This window comes from Rhinolophus sinicus, linkage group LG06 (genome assembly GCF_036562045.2).
Source record: "Rhinolophus sinicus isolate RSC01 linkage group LG06, ASM3656204v1, whole genome shotgun sequence".
NCBI lineage: Eukaryota > Metazoa > Chordata > Mammalia > Chiroptera > Rhinolophidae > Rhinolophus > Rhinolophus sinicus.
This window is the reverse complement of record NC_133756.1, coordinates 15968889-15992217: the sequence shown is the minus strand read 5'-3', so window position 1 is coordinate 15992217 and position 23329 is coordinate 15968889. Positions and strand designations below refer to the sequence as shown.

The 23329-nt window shown below is 51.2% G+C and overlaps 1 protein-coding gene across 8 annotated transcripts in view; it reads left to right on the top strand.

Annotated features, from left to right (window-relative positions):
• Positions 1–23329, top strand: part of ERI3 (ERI1 exoribonuclease family member 3) — a 122556-nt gene that overhangs the window by 44762 nt on the left and 54465 nt on the right. For 7 of the 8 annotated variants that reach the window (XM_019751164.2, XM_019751163.2, XM_074334604.1 and 4 more), the window contains one exon: positions 20265–20337. In XM_019751164.2, coding sequence (XP_019606723.1) covers positions 20265–20337 — 73 coding nt within the window. Of the gene's footprint in view, positions 1–19932; positions 19990–20264; positions 20338–23329 lie in introns of those variants that run through there. The other variant, XM_019751160.2, reaches the window with a different exon arrangement.

Genomic DNA, 23329 nt, shown 5'->3' with positions numbered 1-23329 from the left:
AAATCATTTTGTGTCCATCTTTTATCAAAGCTGGATGAGTTGATACTCTAGGTTTACATGGTCTTTGATGCTATAGTCACAGATCCTGCTTAGGTGGGTTTTAATTTACGAAGTGTGGGTTTAATTGTCTTTCTAAACTTGCTAAAGATACTTGTTCTGACTTTGGCCCTCGGTCACCTTGCCTTCCCTACCTGACCTACCTTTGCTTTGCCTCACCAGCTGTTTCTTGACGCCCCTCATGGGGTTTACTGTTCTTTCACCAATTTTCTCTCTTCTCTGCGTACCCAGGCAGGAACGTCTCTGTAAAGGGGTTCCATCTTTTAGCGTGGTGGGAGGGTGGCGCTGGTGCAGAGTGACGAGTGACCTGCACGGGCACCGCCCTTGAAGAACTCAGATTTTAACCTGTAGCTTGAACATACGGGTTCCCCAGCTGAACAGCACAGTGGCTGAGAAGCTAGACCAGAGTCTTTCCCAGTGGCCTGTGGGTCTGAGAAGAGGGGCAGATCAGGAAGACAGAAAGATAGGGGCTGGAGGTGGAAATCGAGGAGGGTAAGGAAGAGCTGAGCTGAGGGAAGACCTGGCCCTCTGTGCAGTCTGGGAAGTGGCCCTTTGGAGAGGATCAGTTCAGGATAATCGGATTCTGCTCGGGGAAAGCAGGGTCCAGGGCCTTCTCAGAGTCTATTGAGAGGACCCTCCGCTAGCTCAGCCTCAGTTCGGGAATAGGGTTTTCCTCGCACTGGAGGTGGAATGTGTGAATGCCGGGTGCCTTCCTCGTGAGGTGTGCGCCCTACACCCTGTGCTGGTGCTCCGCACATGTGGGCCTGGCGCACTTCACGTTTGAAAAGTCTGGAGATGAAAAGATGCTCACTCAGATTAAGGGTAAGATTACAGTTTTATCAGGAGCCTGCATTCAATGGGGACTACTGAGGGTGCCCTCGGGGCTGCAGTCACATGGCCAAGACAGTTGAAGGCAGAGAGTGCAGTCACCTGGAGTGAAGTCCCACAGTGATGGAACCACACACCTGGGAGAGAACTGTGGGGTGGTGACTGCCCTGTGTGTGTAGGAAATAGACGATGGCTGGAAGGCTGGGCCCTCTTGGCATCATTCATCAGAGGAGACTACTTCATCCTTCCGGAAAGGCTCTATACCGTTTTTATGTCTCCTTTTTCTCTGGCTTTTCCTTCACACTGTCTTACAGACGCTTCTTTCCTTGGTTCTTAAATTTTGTGTTTCTTAAATATTGGCATTTCTTTGATCTCTGTCCTAGCTGTTCTTTTTATTCGGCATACTCACACTTCCCAGAGTGATCTCATCTTTTGCCCTAGCTTCAGCTATCCTCTCTCTGTATGCTGATGTCGTCTAATCTTTCTCTGCAACTGAAAATGGAAACTGACATGGCAGCAGAGATCCCACTGGAGAAAAGACACTGCTCCATCTGCCGTCTGAACTTGAAGTTCCTATCCAGCTAACTATTATCTGTCCCCGCCTAGATGTCCGCAGGCCGCTTAAAGCTCAGGGGTTGTCTTTCTCCTAACACTAGACCTCTACCATTCCCTCAGATAATGACTGGGACCATTTACTCAGTAGTTCTGTCAGAAACCTGAGAATTGTCCTTGGTTCCTTTCTCTAGCCACAACCAATTAATTGCCAAATACTGTCAATTCTTCCTCCCAGAGGTTTCTCAAAGTCATTGCCTTCTTTCCATCCCTATTTTCACTGCCCTAGTTAAGGTCACCATATTTTTCATGGATTATTACAAAAGTCTTTTAACTAGTCTCTTTGACTCTAGTCTCGTGTATTGTGCTCCATTCTTATAATTGCAGCAGATTATGTCATACTCCTGCGTAACACCCCGCAAGGCAAAGTCACACTGTCTATTGAGGCTTTCAAGGCTCTTGCTTACTTCTCTAGCCTCATCTCAGTACTGTCTATGTACCCCCGCACCCCCCAGTTAGATGCTCTAGCTGGCCAAATTCCTAGGGACCCCTGTAACATTATTCTCTCAGGATCTTCCTGGAGAAGGCACGTGGAGCACAGGTACTCATTCACACAGGAAATTGTATTGTAGCTGCTTCTACTCGTCTGTCTCTTTCACTAGCTTGTGAGCGTCATTGTAACCCTAGGACAATGCTGGACATGTAGTAGTTGTTCAGTAAATATTTCTTGAATAAATGACAAGTGAGTAATGGAGTGGGCCTCTGGAATCCCTGGCAAAGGGTAGATAGTGGGTAGATTCAGGGAGAGTGGAACAGAAGAAGAAATCTCGGGCTTTCCTGCACCAGCTGGAGTGTGAGGGGTTAGAGAACCATGCTGCTAATACCAGGAAGTGCTTGGATTTTCTCACTGTCAGCATTGCATGTTGTCACCTCCGTGGTAAGTATTTGATGAGATGGCCCGTAGGCCTGGGCCATGGAGGAAGAGTTTGGTCTGAAGAGCAGTGTGAAGGGCTTTCTCTGAGATAGTTGTGCCTCTGGGACTGCACTGGAGAAGTTTACATCAGATAGTAAAGATAGCCAGCATTTATTGCTTCTTACATACCAGGAGTCCTCCTGTGCTAGTTACACATTATCTCATTTAATCCTTACCACAATCCTGTAACATAAGTTTTTTTTATTAACTTTTTTTAAACAAATGAGGAAACGGGGGCCCAGAAAGGTCAGTAATTTGTCAAGAGCACACAACTAGGTTGTGGCAAGACAGGGATATTAACCTCGGCATTCTGATTCTAGAACCATGTGTTGAACCACTGTGCCATCCGACCATCTGCTTCTGTCTTCCTTTGCAGCCCATGGCTTTGTGATGCCCTTCTTCCTCTCCTCAGTTTGCACGGGGAGGCAGAGCCTTGGGAAGTTCTCTGACATCTTGGCTGCTGCTGCCTGGTCTGGTGTTGGTGGAAGTCTGGACTATTATGTTCCTCTTGGTGTGGGGGCATGGTTGGCCAGGAGGTGTGTGTGGGGGCCAGGGTGATTGGGGGCTGCCTGAGAGCCTCCTTGAAGACCTTCAAGGGAATGAATCCTCAGATCTGTCTTAAGGAAACCACTGCCAGTATTACTTTGGGCACCTCTGTCCCGTAGTATGTTTGAAAGCATGTGAGGCATCTCACCATGTCACATGAGAACCTTGCCTCGGACCTATGGGTATGCCAGTGGGTCCCAGCACTGAGCTGCGTCACCTTTGATTAGCAGCTTGCTGGGGGAAGGGGCTTGAGTAAGAACTCCCTGGCAGTCTTGACTTGTCTCATTTCCCGATACTTTTATCTGTCACTGCAAGCGCTTGGGCTTTCCTCTTGAACTAATTAAGTTTGCATGTGTTTAGACACATTGCCAAATAGGGCTTAGCAAAGCGGAACTGAGCTACATCTCTTTCTGAGTAGGGAAGGAAGGGTATATGAATGCTCCCCCACGAGGGCCCGGGAGGAGAGTGGATGGCATGGAATAGGTGTGTGTACAGATGATAGTCATTCTGCCCTGGCCCTCCTAGGGACACAGCAGGCCTGCAAAGCAAGCTTCTGATTGGCTGGCAGGGGCAGGTGGGGCCTACCCTCCGGCTCTCTTAGTGAATTGGGCATTCGAAAAGGGCTGAGGAGGTATAGACGGCAGGCTCTGAAGTATGATTTTTCTCCCGAGCACAAGCAAAACTGAATATCAAATATTTAGGGGGGTTTGCAGGGGGAGTTAGTAGGGCTGTGTGCGGTTTGCTACCAGCCTGAACCTACCTAGGCCTAAAGCTAGCAGAGTACAGGTGGTCTGGTCTTCTTTCTAAGGCTCTGAGAAGTACATTGGAAACGTAGGCAGCTGAAGGCGCAAGTTTTCCTTTTTTCCTAGAAGACTCCAGCAACTCTGCTGTCTCGTGATCTCTATGAGGTGTTGCCAGGGGGAGATGGAGAGAAGGAGAGTAGTATTGCCTAGAATCTCCCCACCCCGGAGGTGCGGTTCAGCCTAATGGATCACCATAGTGAGGTGATGGCTGACAGCATGTTTTCATGTCAGACTGATGATGCCTGCCTTTGCCCTAGGGCAGGGTGGCCTGAGGTCTGAGATGCCCCATGGCAAAACATGCTTGGGTCCTGTCCAGACAGCAGCTATGGGGGCATCACCACATTGTGTACTCCTTCTCTGAGGTAGGGAGTGAGGGTATTTTCTTTTTTCCCCTTAAGTCACCCCCTGCCCCCCCCACACACACTCCGGTTCAAGCTGTTGTTTCTCAGTCTAGTTGTGTAGGACACAGCTCCCTGGCCCATGCTGGTATTATGAGCCTTGCGCTCCCCCAGGCTGAGGTAGTCGGTCGCCGGTCGTCACAGCAGAGCTCCCAGAAGCTTTTGCCGGCTGCTGGCCACTCACGCTGTCCATCGGCCGCTCATGGAAGCACACCAACCCACGGCTGCTCCAGCCCAGCTCCAGGGAGAGCCATTGTTCACGATCTTAGCTGTAGAGGGCGCAGTTCACTGGCCCATGTGGGAATCGAACCGGCGACCTCGGTGTTAGGAGCGCAGCGCTCCAACCACCTGGGCCACCAGCCTGCCCGAGGGTATTTTCTACAGAAAGCAGGAGAGCCAGCTCAGAGCCATGGTAAAGACCTTAGACCAATAGCTCTGAGGCTAGTGGGTCAGCTTCCTGGCCATGAAGAGGCTCAGGCAGGCCAGGCTCCCAGTGCACACAAAGTGTATGTCGGGGTGGGGAGGGGGTTCTGGAGGTTGTATGGGAATTCTGGGCTTTCAAGCTGCAGCCGAAGCCCAGAGAGAAGAAGAACCAGACCTTCTGCCCTCCCTACAGCTTCCCTAGAGCCCTCTCGTCAGCAGAGGTACATCAGGTTAGCCCCAAGAAGGCAGCTTGAGTTGATGGGGTCATGTTTCAGCTGCAGCTAATCCAAGTCACTCGATATAAATCTGTCCCTGCTGCCTCTCCCCTCCCTCCCAACCCCAACCCACAGACAGGGAAATGAATCCTGGCCCTCGCCCTGAATACATCATGGCAGGCCTGCTTCTAATGAGAGAGGGCCATTCATTGTAGGGTGAAGCTCCCTGCAGAGCCTGGAATGCCATTAATTAAAGAAGAGCCACCTGAAGCCAGTCGTGCGGTGCAGCCTGTCGCGCTCAGATGGAGTGGTGGTGGGGTAGCCTCGTTAGCCTGACAGCTCCTTGGGCCGAGAGTTCTAGGGCTTGGTGGAGCGAGGGGCGCCCCGCCTCCACCTGAGAGCTCACCGTGTCTCTGGGGCCAGCATCCTAACAAGCACAGGAGAGACTCTTCCTGCACTGTCCTGGGGCCTAGAACTGGGGAAAAGGGCTCCTGATTGTGAGCCTCGTTGAGGACTGTTCATTTCCCATAGGCAGGCCCTAGGGCAAGAGCAGGTTTCTCTGGAGACTGAGCAGGCTCCTTGTTCCTCGCCTGTGCTCCCTTCCCACTCTTCTCCATGTGGTCTTGGAGCTGCAGGTCAACAGGCAGCTCACTCTGCATCTTTCCCTCTGAGCCTGAGTTTGCAGAAGTTGGTCTGCTCTGGAAGGACTTTGGGCCTAGAGGGACACTGGGAGAAATACTCGCTGTCTCCTGGCAGACAGAGCCTCTAGTGTTTCACTGCCTGGGCACTTCTAGGCTGAAGGGTGGGCCTCCAGTGGCAGCCTCATCACACCCCCTGGGAAGGTGTCATAGGGTCTAAATCACTCTAGTGATGAGAGGAACCCCTGGAATGGCAGTTTCGGTCAGTAAAAATGCTGATAAAAGATAAAAATCTTTGCGTAGTAACTAATCAGGCTTTGAGATGTTTTGGCAGTAGGAGACTCATGCTTTGGTCTGCCACAGAGCTGCTGGCTGGCTGGCTCTTTACTGCTTAACTGGTCCCGAGGCAAGTGTTGCTGCCGAGATTCTGGTCCCTGGACTTACATATGGAGCTCCCCTGCACCACCTGTGAGGTTCTTATCGCCTCCACCTTGCTGGCAGGAGGGGCTGTAGGCACTGACACCTTCGCCGTAGCTACCAGAGTCGGGGCAGCTCAGCCAGTCCTTGCCCAGCTTGTCAGGAAGACAGGTTGGTCTTCAGTCTGTGGAAATCTGGGTCTATGTTCTGTGGCAGAATTTGACAGACAGGCTCCTTCAGAGAGCCTCAGAACAGCTGGGGGTATGGGTTGACCATCTGATCCATCTCTGCTTCCCTAGAGCTTGTCTGGTCTGGAATGGAGGCTGCATGGGGCCTCCCTCCATGGCATGCCACCTAGGACTCGGGTGACAGACACTCCCTTGTGTTTTGACCATTTTGGGATCTTCCGAGGCCTTAGCCACTTGCTTGGGCCCCTGTACTCTGGTAGATAGAGAGTAAAGGTTGAAGGGCTTGTGCCCTGAACTCAAGAAGGCTCCTTCTTGAGCCTGTTGCTCCTGGAAATTTTTTTCCTTTGTGTGAGATAGTTTTTTGTTTTTTAGAAACCCTTTGTATGACTCTCAAGACCCAACTTTTTTTAAAATCTTTTAGAAATCAAAGTATGAAATAGTAAGGTGCATAAAGGATACAAATGAAGTGTGCAGCTCGTTATATTTTCATAGAGGTGTACACACGTGTAACCACCATTCAGATCATTTTAAAGAACCTTTTCCATCATCACAGAAAGCTCCCTTGTGCTTCTTCCTGGTGGGTAAGACCCTCTCCCCGCCCGGTAACCGCTGTTCCGACTTCCACTACTTCTGCTTCGTTTTGCTTGTTCTTGACATTCATAAAAATGGAATCATATAAGATGTACTCTTTTGTGTCTGGCGTTTTTTGCTCAAAATAACATACAAGAGATTCATCCATGTTGTTTTATGTATCAGTGCAGCCTTTTTATTGCTGTGTAGTATTTCATTGTGTCACTGTACTGCAGTTTATTCTCCTACCTTCTTTAGCCTTTCAGTACGTATTTGCTGAATGAGTATGTGAATGTTCAATCTGATGTGAGAGTCTCCCTAGGCCCGTCAGCGTTCCCGATCCCGCTCATCTGTTAAAACCTAATTCCAGTCCCTTGGACACATGTTTGTCCCTGTGTCTTCCAGAATCTGCACTGCCTCCCTCTTCTCTGAACTGCTGTGATAAGGAGAGGCTGGCCCCAGGCCTGTGGAAGTAGCCTTTGAGCCATACTGACTCGTTATTTACTCTTTCAGCAGATGTTCATTGAACATCCATTCTACACCTTGCACTGTTCTGGGTATTGAGGATATAGCAGTGATCAAAGAGCTAAAACTTCCAAAACAGCCTCCCTTCATGGAGCTTCCATTCCGGTGCATGCAGCTAGCACTGCCCTCTGCCTTTTGGACCCCGACGCCAGAAGCATCTTAGTCTTGTTCAGGCTCCTCTGTCCTGTGGGATTCTACAGGAGCTAGGTGGCAGTGGCCCTTGCCACCTTGACAGGGCCTCTCTAGGGCTTGTGGGCATTGGTCTCCCTTTTCTGCTGCTGCTGCTGCTGCTTGGCAATGAAAGGGTTTCTCAATATCAGTACTTCCCTTCCACTATCCCAGAGTCTGATTCCCTCTGAGAGGGGAGAGAATTAATCTCCAACTTTCCATGCCTGTAAGGTGAGTGACCTCTGTTTTGTCAGCGCTTGCCGATCCGTCCTCTAATTCCCAGCCAGGGTAATGGAGACATTACTTTGCACTAAAGCAAAGCAGCAGTTCTCCGAGTATGGGTGCTGCACTGGGAACGACAGGGCGGCTCTGTGGGGATCTCCTCGCAGGTGTGCAGGCAGCTGGGGGCTACAGAGGTGTTGGCACCTGAGCAGCTTTGGTCCTGAACTGTGGTTGGCAGATTCAAGGAAGGAGGGTGCCCTGCCATCATATTCTCCCTAACCACCGTCTGTGCCAGTGGGGCGGCTACTTCAGTGTGGTCTGCAATAGGTTTCTTTTGTCAGACTCCTAAGAGCCCATGAGAGGCTGCGATCAGCCCCGTGAGGAAGAAGTCAGGGAGCAGGGGTCTCGCGAGATGAAGGCCAGGGAACTCAATGCTTGGCTGCCTAGTGGCCCTGGGCTCAGTGATCTGTGGACTCTGGGGCTCAGTTGTAGGGCTTTGGGGAGGGTGCCTATGAGTGGGTGGGATCGATTCTCAGTGTCCCTGGCTAAAGGGTGACACGACTCAGACTTGTTAGTTCTGTAAAACTGTTTCTTCCAAAGCCTGCAAGGATGTTGGTTTGGGGAAGAAAGCCAGCCAGCCCAGAGAATCCCGGGAGCCTGACAGGCCTTTTTCTCTGCGATTCTTTCTTGCAGGCAGCCCGAGGCAGCCTGTCTCTTTGTTAACAGAGTGACAGCAATGTGACACCATGGAAATAATTACTAACAAATCACGGTGCTGACTGCAAACAGCTCTCTGTCTTCAGAGGCATGTCAGGGTGCATTAGAGCAGGACTGGAGGAGCGGCAGTGGGGGGGCTGAGGCGCAGTCCGCACTCAGACACTCTCCACTTCATCCCCCACCCTGACCCCTTTCTGCTGTGTCTGATTTGCCTGCTTTTCCCCACTAGGTCAGCTAAGAGACCAGCTGGATAAGTGTTGTATGTGGCTAGTCTCGCTTCCTCTGGGAAGGTAGCTAGGACTCCCATCTTTACTAAGGAACACCTGGGTAGTGATAAGATCCAGGAGTTTTTCCATTATAGGCCCCCCAAAGGTGGAAGCATGCTCCATTTCTGATTTACTGTCTGCCAGTTGGGACCAGCTTCACCTGCCAGTGAATGTTTTTGGGGTGGCAGAGTGTGTGTTCCAGAATGTGAGAGAAGCCTCGCATCTGTGTTGGCTGAGCTCCCTTCCCCCACCAGCACTGGTTTCTTCTTCAATTGCCATAGTCAATTTTTGGTAAGTCGACTTTGTCCATTCCCTCTTGGTTAGCAGAGTGATTGCTCTGACTGTCAGGGCTGTAAATAATGTTCCTGGCGTGTGTGGCTGGAGGCAGCCGTGTGGGATGGGGAAGGGAGTGGAAGGAGGAGCAGCACTCGGATGGCTCCCTCGCTCGCCCCCCTCCCCTCTCATACAATATTTATCCAGGGATGGGAGTCAGATGCAGCGACCTCAGGGGTCACCCAGTTAAATAGCTTCTGAACCTCCCTGCATTCTAATTGCTGCAGTTGTCCTTTGCTCTGGAGACTTCTCCTCCCCATTGTCTGCTGAGGCACACACTAATGGCTGTCCTCGCTGGCCCTGCTGGGAGGCATGTGTGTATGGGGGGAAGGGGGAGGGCTCCTGGCTGCCTTCCTTTCCCCAGGGATAAGGGAATCTAGGGCCTATTAACAAGTGGCTTAGCTAGGAGGAGCACAGTCCCCTGCCCCCCCACCCCTCGCCCCAAAGCTGGCCGGAGGAGGTCGACAGTAGGTTTGGTTGATGGGGCCAAGGGGCTTCGTCCACTTCCAGTCCTCATGACCCCTCTAACGGGACAGACCCTCGAGTACTCAGCTGAGGAGCATCATCCTATGTTCCCATGGTCCCACATTTAGGGTTTAGAAACTTCTAATGAGTGATATTTCCTATTGGAATATGACGAATTTTGCCCAAAGACGGACCAGATGCAAAATTCTCTTTCGTCCCCTGGAGGTTGATTTAGGTGATGGATGATGGTAGTGGGTGTGTCCCATTTGTTGATTTAAGAGTGCATGGTGCCACATGTCTTCACTAGGACCTTCTTGTAAATGTCAGTGACCCTCCACTATAGCTCTTCCCTTCCAAGGAATGCTGTTGGAAATTGCCATTGAAGGTGCACGTCTTGGAAGCACTGGCATTCCAGCAGTAACCTAAAGTTAGCCCCTGTTGGGAGCTGCTCTGGGCCCAGTAACTACTGACTGCCAGGTGATCAGGACAGAAAGAGCACATGCGTATAATTCTAAGAGCTTAGCGTAAGCTAAGTGAGGTAGAATATGAGAATGCTACAAAGAAGATACAAAACAAAAGCTGTGAGAACCCACAGGAGCATAGTAGAGAGACTGAATGGATAGTATTTTTTTAACAGTAAACTTAAAAAAAAAATTAAAGCCCAGTATTACAAAATATACAACAGTTGAGCTGTTCTGGCCGAAGCTGGGAGCAGGCCCAGCCTGCTCTTCCTTCTCCCCCAGTCTACAAAGTAGCCTGGAGTCCCTACGAGAAGCCTCAAGCTTCATGGAGCACAGTTTAGAAACCACTACCTTGTTCTAATCCCCACCCAGAAGTGTAGGCCAAGTGCCCACACGTCTTAAAGGATTGAAGGGAGCTTGGATCAGGGCACAGGAGACCTGCCAGCGGGCAAGGGGAACAGGTGTGCCCTTGAGTGTATTGGAGCAGAGGTCAGACTGCATCCGATCCTGACCGCTTGCAGGATGCGTCTCCACGGAGCCTCCAGAGGGCATTGTAGGCCACACAAAGGCAGCCCAGGCGAAGGGTCAAGATGGCCACAGGCCAGGTGGAGACTGTAGGAGGGGATGAGTGAGGTCTCAGAGTGCTAAGGAGCTTCCAGTTTTCCTGGCCAGGAAGAGAGCAGCTCATCCGCTGAGATAACCTAAGTGCCCTGGAAACCTTCCGTCTACTGCTCCTCCCCCGTCCCACTCCCTGCTGCCTGCTGGGGGCCTCTGCCCTTCTGTCTGGGAAAGAGCTCTGTCCAGGTCCTGGAGGCAGCTCCAGCACGTCCCACAGTCACAACAGGTGGGGCACTGTGCCCTTTCGCTGCAAGAATTGCCCTGGGAGGGACCCTAGAGAGGCGCTTGTCTTATTTTATGAGAGGAGCTGGGGGAGATACAGGTTACTTGGTTTCATGGGGGGTCTGTGGCACTGGGAAGGTGCATGTTTTACTGTTCCACGGGGTGTTTGTGGCACTGTGTGCTTCATGTAGTCGTTTACATGGGCTCCATGTGGGGGGATGGGAGTAGAGATAGTTGGCAATGGGCCAGAAAGCAGTGGCGCAAAATGGCTCTGTGCACTGGTGGTGCCCAAAAAATGTATACACATGACTTGTATTCATCTTTTGTTATCGGTATACATAGAGTATTACAATTTTAATAGTTTTTCCCTTAAAATGTGTATACGTTTTTTTGGCACCCTCTGTATATACACACAGTGCCTTTGGAGGCTTCGAGCAACTGCTGGGCAATGCAGATTTGAGGTTGATTTTCTCTGGGAGGATTGGCAGCCTGGCCTATGGGGTGTCCCTCTGCACCCGCCTGTGTTCTGGTTTCTGTTTGGGAACTCTCCAGAGCAGCATGTCTGGGAACACTTCCAGCTGTGCTGCCAGACCCAGACGCAGGTGACGGCCTTTCGTCTATACCATAGGGAAACCAAGAGGAAATTAAATGTCATTTGCCCCCTGCATAGCAGGTCGCTGCCAGATCAGACGCTGCTGATCAGAGCTGCACAGAGGGCACCCAAGGGAAGGCTTATGCCTGCAGCCATGCCCTCTGAGCTGTGGAGACTCCCAGGTGATGGCCTGGCTCGCTCCCAGGCCTTTTTCTGCCAGTCTGGGTTCACCCTGGCCTGGAGCCCAGCTCCGGGCTACATGGCAGCTGTGGCCCATGCCAGGCCAGAGGTGCATGTGTACCAGTGGGAGAGAGTGGAAGGGAAGGACAGGGCCTGGCTGTAGAGGACATACAGGAGACAGTGAGGTGAACAGCCCTTCTTCAGAGAAGCTACATGATATTGTGGAAAGAGCAGGGCCTTTATTAAAAATTAAGAGATCTGGGTTTGAGTCCTGGCTCTGCTACTTACTAGTTGTATGATCTTGGGAAAGTCACATTACTACTCTCAACCTCAATGTCCTCATCTGTAAAATGGAGATTATAATAAGCTCTGGCCCCTGACATCTGTCAGGAAGTAGCTTCCTGTTGGGATTGGTGCCAGAGTTTCCTCACCCCACCTCGCCTAGGTCTGGAAGGATGGTCTGGAGTCCCCTGCCTGTCTGTGAAGTGACTTGGCTGAAATGGATGGGAAGCAAGTCTGGCCAGGTCGGCACAGCTGGTAATCGCTCCCTGCCTGAGGCCTTTCCTTCTTGTCCTAATCCTCTCAGCCAGGCATCACAGACCGTTAGGAAGGAGTATGGGTGATGGTGGTCACCCTCCTGTGGGCCTCATCTGGTTCCCTCCAGCCTCACACTTGCACTGCTCTTCCTGTTTGGCAGGACCTCAGGGCTCATCCCAACCCCTTGCTTTCCTTGAAGTCCTAGTGGTGGGTCCTCTGCAGTGACATTTATTAACAGGGCTTTGGGAAGAGATGTTTTAATACTGCGCGAGTTCTCCCTAGAAAACTACCCCCCACCTCACCGCCCCCCCCCCATCTGAAGCGTGGTTGCTGGTGGTGAAATTCATTAGTGTTCCCTGACAGGCAGTGGCGACAGAGGCGCTCGCTGTCTGCTTCCCGCTCCCTCGCTCTCGTGCTCCTGCTTCACGCACACTGATATTTAAAGCTGATGGGCTGCTTATAGACTTCTTGTACCATGACAAGTTTGGGGAGGGGGTGGGGGAGGAAGAGACAGACAAGGAGCCAGCTGTCACGCTGGTATTTCAAACAGTACTCTCTCCTGACCCTTTGCAGGCTCCAGCAAGTGTATCATCTTTCTGAAGCCTGTGGTTGGAATTGTAACCTGCAGCCATCCCAGAGGATGGGAGCAAATGTGGGGCAAAGTGGGCTGAGAAGTCGGCAGTCCATTCTCCTAGGGCTGTGGGCAGGCCGAGAAGAATGGTGGGGGAGGGTGGGGAGTGTTAGTTCAGGCAAAGAGGATTGAGTCTTGTAAGTGCCCCAACTTTGCCCTTCCACCACCAGAAATGAGATGGCCTTTCTCAGTCGTCTCTCCTGGAGTGATCATTATGTTTCGTGCTGTGGTTATCTTCTGGGTGGGCCTGGAAGCTACCTGAGTGTGGGAATCAGGCTTGATTGGCCTCTGCCCTTGAGGGTCCTGGGTCTCAGTGATACCTGTAGATATGTGGTGGCAATTGAGGTAGAAAGTTCTCCCATTTTGTGTCTAGACTGGGGCCTTGGCTTTTGTTCCCTGGCATTTGCCTGCTGATTCTTTGGATTTGGAGAATGAGTCCCAAGGTGCCTCCTTCATCCACAACGCTTCCCCTCAACCCCAAGCTTCTTGGAATTCATTTTTGCAACTGTTGAGTGGTTTTGGAACTTGCCCTTTGGCTGTCATCCTCAGAAAAGTTTCTCCAGTGTCCTTCCTCTGATTAAGGCACTGTCTTCCCAAGGCAGATGTCCTGGAAGCATCTGCAAAGACTGTTGCAGGTTTAGTCTCAGCTGACCTGCCGAAAGCCAGAATCCCTCTATGAGCACTTTCTTTTACAGTATGTTTCCCTTGGCTGGCCCCCTTAACCTGCACAGAGCAGGGCATGGAGGTGACATAACCTGCCTAAGGACACATGGTCACTTGACTAAGTTGCCTGAGTGTGGCAGAGCCATGTGCTAGGTGGGGGTTGTACTGCACTCTCCCTCCCCCACCCTGCCCCCCATCATGGCTCTGCAGTGGGGGACGTCACTGGGGAGTAGACCAGGCTCTTCCACTCCCTGCTCTTTCAGCCTTGTCAGTACCATCAGTGCTGCCATTGGCTTCCTCAGTTTCTGCGTAGTAGTGTGTGTGGGCGGGGGGGTGTGCGTGTGTCTGAGGGCAGAAAGGGGTCACTGGTAAAAACACCCTGGACATCTCCAGTGGAGGGTGGAGCCAGGATGCCTTTTCTGCCTGTAGACTCAAGTGTATTCTTGAACTGTTTAGGATTGTCTTTAATATTAGTGATCGCTTCCTATACCACCCTTTGCCCCTCTCCTATCCCCTGCCATGATCTCTGTCCTATAGGCTTCTAGAACGGGGTTGCTGGCCTGGGGCTGCTGTCTCTGGGCAGTGCCTTTCTCTCCTTTCCTGTTTTTGCCGATCCTCCAATGGCTGAAAGCACTGGGTGCCCAGCCTGCTGAGGGTCTGTCTTCTGCATTGGTGCATCTCACAGGTGAGATGGAAACTAACTGTCTTTGATAAGTAGGAAGCTCAAGCATTAATTTTTTATACATCAGCAGCGGCCAAGTGAGTGAATTCAATTATGAGTCTGCTTTCTCTCTACCCTCCTCCCCCCAATGTGCTGGTTCAGAGCAGAGACTAAGGAACCTGTTGAAATGAGAAACCCCTATTTCCTGGCTTGACCCCCTCACTAATTCGGGTTAAATTGCTACGCTATTGCAGTGGTGACACATTGTGCCTGCCTGTTTGTATAAGAGGCTTCAGTGGGGGAGGAAGGACCAATTTGTGCAGAGATAAAAGGTGTCACGGACAGATAACTAACGTCCCAGCCTCGTGCCTGCTCTCATTGTTGCTCAATTTGCTCCGTGTGGAAGCCCAGCCTGCGCTCTTTCTCCCTTCCCTCCCCTTGCTCATATTTTACCTCGATGCCACAGTGTAATGATGCCCTGCGTTGTGGGGGAGGAGATAGGCACCTCTGGCTGACAGCCCTTCCTGATAACCAAATTCCAGCCCATCCATCACCAGCTACTCTCCTCAACTTGAGGAAAAGTGATCGTGAAAGGCGGGCCGTTTATCACCCGGGTCTGTTTATCTCCTCTGGGTCGGGGAACGGAAACAGGAGAGACAAAGAGCTGTGTCCCCCAGCTCAGTGCGGCCTCGGCTGGGGTAGCCTGCCCATGCTGGCTGCAGACTCGTATCCTGCCGCTGTGGAGGCCCTGACTAGGTAGGACTCCCGGCCTGCGACCCAGTGGGCATGGAGCCCTGCCTGGTGCTCAGCCTCAGCTCTTGGGGAGAAGCCTAGGAAGTGTGGCCGTGCTGCGGTGCAGGACAGCCAGCAACAACATTCTGTGGCAATGTTTGTATTGGAATGAGCAAGTGGAGAGACCCTGCATGGAAACAAGCCCCACCTACCCCTCATAGGGGTCCCCTTGTCAGGAGCTTCCATCTGGCTGGTTGGCTGGGTCTGCCGGCCAACTCCTTCCCCAGGCTAGGTGTTCCGTGCCTCCATGGTCCAGCTCTGACGCTGAAGGAGACAGAGCCTGCCTCTCTGCTCTTCACCGTTGCTCCTCAACACTCCTCTTTTTCTGCATATCAGGTGGGATGAGTATATGCATATCCTGGAGCTTTTGGACACCAGAACTGACAGCCTACGTCACTCCAGGGTCCTTGTCCCACAGCCTTTCCAAGAGGCAGAAAGGGGTCAAATACGGCTCCATACTCAGCTGATCTTCTCTTTAAGGGCTCGAGTCTGCTAAAAGTGAGAGTGGCATGCATCTTCCTGATTTGGGGTTGCCCCTAAGACTTGCAGAGAGCAAAGCACAGAAGGAATAGTGTTGTCCGTGACCTTTCCTAGCATGGCGCCTACTCGTTCCTGCTGGTCCTGGCTATCTCCGGTGTCCGCCAGTCTGTCTGTCAGACCTCCATGGATGCTGCCGGCCTCCTTGACTCATGACTAGCAGTTCTAGCAGAGCCCCCCAGCTCTGCTTCACCTAATCTTCAAAGCTGAGCTCCTGCTCACAATGGCTTCATCCTGCCCATACCCATTAGCCAGGGTGGCGTTCCCTTAATGAGCTGGTCCCCTGCCTTGGCTGGCGCCCAGCTAGTCACACCTGTTTGCCATCAGGGCTGTCTGGGCCCAGCCCGAGTGCTGGGCTGCAGGTGGTGGGGCTGGATGAGGGGTGGGTGGGGAAGGCTGGGCTCCTTTTGCTTTGTGCTCTATGCCTATGGTGAGGGGCAGTTTCTCACACCCCTGTTCCTTCCATACTATTCTCTTTTTTTTTCTAGGCAGGGAGGGCTCTGCTTTCTTTTTTATATTTAAAAGAAGTAATAAGGGAACTTGAGGGGCACCCCATCTTTTCTGACTTCCCCCTGGATGGAGTAGCGAGGAGCCAGTCAGGTGTCCGAGAGTAGGGTTTGATGTTCTATTCTGATGACCCCAGGGGGCCAGTGTGATAAGAGCAGGGGGCCATATGGTAAGTGCCAAAAGTGGAGCCCCTTCCTGGCTGTAGGCCCCACAGTATTTGGAAAGCGATCATATCACTCAGTTTAGAGCCCACAGGCAGGAATGGGGGGCCCTTCCTTAAAGGGGGCCCCTTGCATTCATGAAGCTGAAGGAAGTTTTGATTTGGTTGAAAAAAACCCATTCCTTTTTATGGCCTGGACATAATTGGCTCTTTTCTATTGGCTATCAGTGATGTCATTCCGACCCTCATAAAGAAGGGGAAATCACACCTGTGGACTCGGTGCATAAAATTTCATTGGGCAACAGTAATAAGTATGGCCAGATGATGTTTGGGCAGTTGAGGAGCTTTGTGCCCGGTGATTCCAGCTGCACAGAGACCTGGGCACCATAAACCTGCGTGCACGTTCATGCCCGCAGGCTAGTCCAGGGCCCACTGCCAGTGGCTCTTTTCTTGGGATCAGTATCTGGTAGGAACTCACAGCATTCACACCCTTTGGGCCCTTTTCCTTTCCAAATTGGTAGAACCATGTACCCACTGGTACCTGCTGACCCTAGCCGTAGGACCCTAAGAACCTTGGACCCACTGTGACCTTGAGCAGTGCACCGTGCTACCTATTTCTCTAAAGCCCTTGACCTTGCCGTCCTGGAGACTGTAAAGATCTCTGAGTGCACCGTGCTACCTATTTCTCTAAAGCCCTTGACCTTGCCGTCCTGGAGACTGTAAAGATCTCTGAGTGCATCTGCATGACTGGTGCCTTATGCAATCAGAAGATGAAGATTCCGTTTCTGGTTCTGTCCTTGGCTTGTTTTATGTTCAAGCCAATCCATTTTCTTCTGTGGGCCTGTTTCCTCTTCTGTGTAAGGGATGATGACGGCTCTAACCCACCTTCCTCGCAGGGTTATTCTCTTGGTGCTCTCTAAGCTGGGACGGGTTGTTTGGTAGAAATGTGTAGCTGTCCTCCCCTGAGGCACCTGGGAGTTCAAGTTCTAGCATTTGCTCTGTGTCTTGTGAAGATGGGCCTGGGCCCTGCTGCATCTGTACTACTTGTGTCTTGGAGTCACAGGCTAGGACCACCCACAGGCTAGAGGACTCAGCAACCAGAAGGCCTGTGAGTCTGCAAACTATATGTGTACCTGTAGGTGACTGGAGCCCCGGGTGAGAATGGTAGTCCCATTCTCCTCTGCTTCAGGCAGCCACTCACTAGGTACCGACTGCACTCACGATTGCTGCTGAGTCATCTGAGGCTTAGTGTCCAACCTGACTATCTGTCTGTCTAGTCTGTTCTCGATGTGGCCCCTCTGGTATAGGTCAACCTCCAAGAAGAAAAAGCGGGATTCTACTGAACTAGACCCTTCCTACCTGGGTAGAAATGTCTACAGCCGATGGCTACCTTGGAAATCTTGCTGAAGAGGGAGCCTCCCTCTCCCCCAGGGCTAGCCACAGCCAACAGGACTCCTGGCCTGTATCACCTGAAAGAATTGGGGCACTGGGGTTGGCTAAGGGAGAATATAACAGGTGCCCCAGGACCCCTCCCCTGCCTTTTGTGGGCCAGTCCCCCTGACCTGTTCCTTTGTAGAGTCTGCTGCTTCTAGTGCCCCCTTCACTCACAGGTCTTAATGTGATTTTTCAACAATAGGTGAGCTCAATAAGCATCTTCACAAATACCAAGGATAAGGACCATGAAAGAAAAATTGAAGGAAATAGTAAAATTATCCAGACATTATAGTTCTGCTGCTTAGGCAGCCACGTGCTAGCTGCTAAGGCTGCCTTTCGTCCTTCAAAACCTTGCCTGATTTTCTTAGTCTTCGTCCTTGGTTCCCACATGGGCACATCCTACCTGGATACCCCTTCACCACCTTGGCCTCAGCCAGCATTTCCCTTCCAGGGTATTGACTGGTTGTAGTTAATGTCACTGTGCCACTTAGATGTTTGAGAGGAACCTTCCCTTCAGGTAAGATATCTCAGGTCTTAGAAAAGGGAATCCTTACTATAGTGCTTGAAACAAGGGGATCAACTTCCTTTTAGTGTCTGTCAAATAACTGAAGAGTAATGGAGGGAAAACTGGAACTTTCTGGGGTGGAGTCAGTCATCTCAGCTGGATTCTCATTGCCACGCTTTGTAAAACAGGAGTTTCACTGTGGTCTCCACTTTCTTATCTCTTCTCACTCTTAAACACGTTGCAGGCTGCCTTTGCTCCCACCAGCCTACTGACACCAGATTTATTGGGTTTTTCACAGCTCTCATCTTGCTTGACCACTGTATGGCATTTGACTAATGACCTGCATTTTAAGCTAAAAAAATCACTTTTATATATAGGGGTCCACAAAGGGGAAGTTTGCTTTCACCATAGTTTGTGATGTGAAATGGGGTCAAAAGAGCATGTGTGACCTTGGGTTACCGATACCCTGAAAAAGGTCCTGGAGTCCTTCCCTCTGGGAATGGGAGGGAGTCGGGTGAGTCCTGACTCATGCATTATCTCCTGTGGAATTCTTGAAGGAGTTGAGGGTATATGACCTAGAGAAGGGAACTCGGGGGGGAAGTTTCCTGGGCTTTCAGATCTTGGGAGGGTTCTGCAAGGGGTCTCATTCTCTATAGTTTCTAAAGACATACTTCAGACTCGTGGGTGGAAGTTACAAGGAGACAGGTTATAGTTTAGTATTAAGGAAGGATGTTCTAAGAATTGAAGGAGTCCAAAATTAGATTTGGCTGCTGCGTGAAGAAGTGACTTCCCTGTGTGTGGCAATGGTCTGGAAGAGGTGGCCTGGATTCATTTTAGCTCAGTAAAACTTAGGAGACGTGGGTCCTCTGCTCCTCTCATTCCATGCTCTTCTCAGGTGATCTTATCCATTATCAAGGCTTTAACTTTACTAAAATTGCATGAATGATTCAGCATTTTATATCTCCAGTCCAGACCTTGCTTCAAAACTGGACATCCAGCTGCCTCTGAGATAACTATCCCGCTGCCAAATATCTCCTAAGCACCTCACACTCAACAGATATTGAGTGCTTACCATGTGGCAGGCATCTCTCTAAAACTGTATTCCCAGACTCGTGCCTCCTTCCAGGGGCCAGGTAGTGGTTTGGGCAGAAACAGGATATACTGTATGCAGAGAATTTAAAAACAATAATAAAATTGACTGAAAGTCGGTCTGCTCTGGATGTCACATGTGCCCTGCCTCTGCCCCTGCCTCCTTCTTTGTACCTGTCTTAGTGAGCAGCGTGAAGCCAAACTAAGCCAAGCCACAAACCTTTGGGCTCCACATCCCCTTCAGTCACCAAGCTCTCCTTTACATCTCCTTTACGTGCTCACTGTCACTACAGCTACTGTCTATAGTCTCCTGGCTACTACCAGCGTTTTTCAGTGCTTTGGTTTTGTTGCCTCGGAGCAATCTGTAAATTGTTCACAACTCTTCAGAGGCTCTCTATTGCCTGTGGCCAGGCTGTTCTCCTAGCAAGAAAACTCGATGTTCTGCCCCAGATGATATTTCTGGTATCTTCCTCCGTCCTTCCATGTACCCCAATGCTCTAAGTTAAGGCTATTCTGTCTATTTCTTTTATAGTCCATTCTAGTGAACAAACTGGAAGCCCTTTATGGGCAGGAGTTAAGTCTTAGCCTTTTGAGTTCTAAGTGCCTTACTCTTATTAAATAAACATCAGTACATATTTGGGTGAATGGATTTGTGTGGATAAAATGGCATCATCAGCTAGAAGGAGAGATAGTTTATAAATTCTAATTTAAAGAAAAAATAAGAACAGACTCTTGGTTTAAATTCTGACCTCTTGTTATTCTTCTGCATGGTCTCTTCTCTATTTGCAGAAAGCCAATTGCTAGAGACTTAAATGTGAACTGAAGCCCCTGCCCAGCTATCTCTAACTCACGTGCTCTCGCTCTCCTCCTGTCTGTATCTCTGCCTCTCTGCTATAACAAAACAACAAACTAGTGCATTGGAAAGAACGTAGGCTCTGGAGTGAGACAGACAGGAGTTCAGTTCGTGGCACTATCATATTTTAGCTGTGGGACCTTAGGTAACCCCTCTGAGTCTTATTTTCTCATCTGTAAAATGTAGGCCACGGTACCTGCCTCACAGTATCGTTCTGAAGAACAATATGAACATGTAAGTAAGGTATGTAACATGTTGTAGGCAATCAGAAAATAGTAGCTGCTGATATTGTTTTGAATAGAGTCTCCAGGTTCTCACATTCGGATCTGAGGGCTGGATGGAGCCCAGTGTCCAGGATGCTGGAGGTGGGGTGCCTTTCTTGGGTGGAGTGGGACCCACAGCTGATGGGTTGGCCTTTTGAGGTCTATTTGCCCTATAGACTGCTGGATTTCCTAGCTTAAGGCTCCATACCTGGGACATGGGTGTGGCCAACTTGTTCTCTCTTCCCTTTCTTGTAGGCTCCCAGGCCAGTGCCAGTACTTGGGCCTGCCAGTGGCAGATTACTTCAAGCAGTGGATTAATCTGAAAAAGGTACTGTGTCTGAGCCCCCCGTGGGTACTTCCTCTGGTTCTCCTGTGCCTCAGCTCTCTCCTCCTTTGCTTTCTTTTCTCATTTCTGTCTTTTCTTTTTGTTATTCTCATCTCTTTCCTTTTCTTTTTGTTCTGCTCTTTTCTCAACATCCCTCTTTCCCTCTTCCCTAGTGAATATGCACTGGAAGGTTGTGGAGATTTCTGGGAGTGGGGAGCTGCTTGGGGACTAGGCTGCTGGGTGGAGTAGGACATTTCCCTATTTTGCGTCGCCCAGATGTGCAGAGAGGTCCCAATTAAGGGGATTTTCCAGGTTCTTCCTGGATCTCTGGGCTGAGCTGCATTACCCCCAGGAGAGATGTTTGCTCCCTGAGCCTCTGGGAAAGTTTCCTTCTTTGATGTGATCATGAGTGTGGCCTCTGACCCTCCTGACTGGCTCTAGTATCGCCCTCTGCTTGGGAGGCAGAGTTGGTTCAGGCTGGCTTTGGTCCTGCCCAGCCACAGCAGAGCTTTGCTCGCGTGAGAAGGGCCATGGAAACTAGAGTCCAGTTCCCTCTGAGCGTAAGGGAGGACACTAGCACTGCTGCAGCCCCAAGCACCTGGGGAGCGGGCTGAGGCTGTGGGCTGGAAGGGACTCTGGCAGAGAAGGAATCACCCAGAAAACTGTCCTTTCCTAGTGTGTGCTGCACTTTCTACATAAGCAGAAGAAAGGAGATGTAGAAATAGACTCCCCAAATCTCTGCTCTGGCGGGATCCTTGCTCCAGGAGGCCCAGGCCCCTAGGGAGGCTCATCCCCATAAATCCTTCTGACGTAAGAGCAGCAGCTCTGGGCAGGCAGCTTCAGGAACTCCATAGCACCAGTCAGCAGTGACTCCCAGGGAGCTCAGGAAAGGGAGAGCACACCAGCGGTCAGAGTCGTGGCTCCCAGGGGCACAGAGCGGAGAGAAGTTATTGAGGGTCAGGCTAGGACTGTAAGGATTTGCATCTTGAACTGGGCATATTCAGGGGAGGCAAGGTACGGATGTGAGGAGGAGAGGAGGCTTTCTAGACAGGAGGAGCAGTGTGCTTTTGGTGCGTGGGGGGCCGGAGTCCGCGAGCATGCGGAGGAACAGTGGGAGAGAAGGACCTGGGACTGTGTCTCGGGGCAGCCATTCTTTGTGGCAGCGTTTGGGAACTCCTCTGCTTTCCCCGGGTCTGCAGGCCCTCTGCGCTCCGGCGTGTTTGTCCTGACTCCGACCTCCCTCTCCTCGCCATCGCCTGTGCCCCTGAACAGCAGCTGCTTACGCCCTGCCATGCTTAGGAGGCCAGGCTCTGCCCTACGTTCGGGCCTTGGCCTGTGGCCTCACCTCTCTCAGAAGTGCCTCCTGGTCATTTCCATCGGGCATATTCCCTCTCCTTAAAAATTCAGCTCAGGTATCACTTCTGCTGAGAAGCTTAGCAGTCAGTCTCTTGCCTTGAGGCTCCTTGGCACTTTGGATCTTAGTGTTGAAACTGAGTCCCTGGGTGTTTCCTTACAGCCATGTCCATCTGGACCACAGAGACTGAGTCCGGTTCCTTTCGTGTCCCCGGTGGCCAGAGCAGGGCGAGGTCCAGCCTATGTACTCAGTGCATGACTGCTGGCTGGCTGGCTGGTGTTTGAGAGCTGGCTCCATAGAGGCCCTCTCATGCGGGACTTGGCAGAGCTGCGTGTGCGGGTGTGGCTAGTCCTGCGCTCCTGGAAGACGGCATGCCAGCTGTCAGAGTGCATCTGAGGCTGCTTACTGGCCTTGGCAAATGCAATGTGAAGGCCCGGCCAGGCGAGGCAGGCACTGACCATGAACAATTGCTCTGTGAAGTTCACTAGAGTTTTTGGTGTATGGATAGCTCCCTGCCTCTAGGTTCCTTGGCAGAAAGGCAGGAAAGCAGCCGACCCATGTGGTAACATTGCCACTCAGGGCTACCTTGGTGCTGCTGGGGGTACAGGCGTTGTCCTGAGCCTGTTCAGTTTGGTTCTCTGCCAGCCTGCTGAGCCATAGAGGGGGAACAGGCACCAGAGTAAACTGAGGATTCTCTACCCAGTTGGCCTTGTGATTGCCTCCTGGAGGGAAACTGAGCAGGTCTAAGAATAATAAGGGGTCCAGCCCTTCCTTTCTGCTCTCCAGCCACATCATGTTCCAGCTGTGTTTGAGCGCCCAGCAGGAGAGATGTCTTAATTCCAGACTTTGGTCCAGTCCTTGCCAGCAACCATTCAAATCAGGGAGGCTGCAGGGCCCTGGAGGTCTAGGGGCATGGTGATCTTTTGACCTTTATACTGCATGACTTAGTGCAGGCTGCACAACGATTCCTGCTCCCTTAAAAAGAGTAACAAGGAAAGCAAAGCGAGAGAGGTCATTGCCAAGGTTGTGGGAGTATTATGCAAAAGTCTTACTCCTTGCCTTCTTTGCCCGTGTGTGACCCACCCCTTGGTTATCTACAGGGCCCTCTCCTGTCCTTGATCTTACTTAGTCCTCCTCCTTCCCTTCCTTCTCCTCTCCTCCTCAACTCTTCTACAGAGCTTTGCCCCATGAAGAAAAGTGGGGAGGGTCCTGGTCTGTTTGGCCACCGAGACCTGCCTAGTAAGTGAGCAACTGGGACTCAATTCACCATCTTCATTTCCTAAGGCCTCTAATCTGAGAAGAGGCTAAATGTTGTCTTTCAGCTGCCCTCTCCTGTCCAGTAATGGTGTGGTTACATCAGCGAAGAGCAGCTTTTCAGTGACCAGGGTTCCACATCTCCCGCCTCCACCTACTTCCCCTGTAGCAGAGTGGAGCAAGCCAATGTTTGCTGACATTTGGAGTGTCATTGAATGATCTTATACTCTTATTGAACTGTCAGCTTAGAGAGGACTTGGGGCCCTGCTCCCAGTTCCCTCCAGGAGGTCAGAGCTGTCACTGAGGGGCCAGAAGAATACACATATGCACGTGTGTGCACACTCTCACACACACACATAAATATGCACATGTGTAGTCATATGAGTG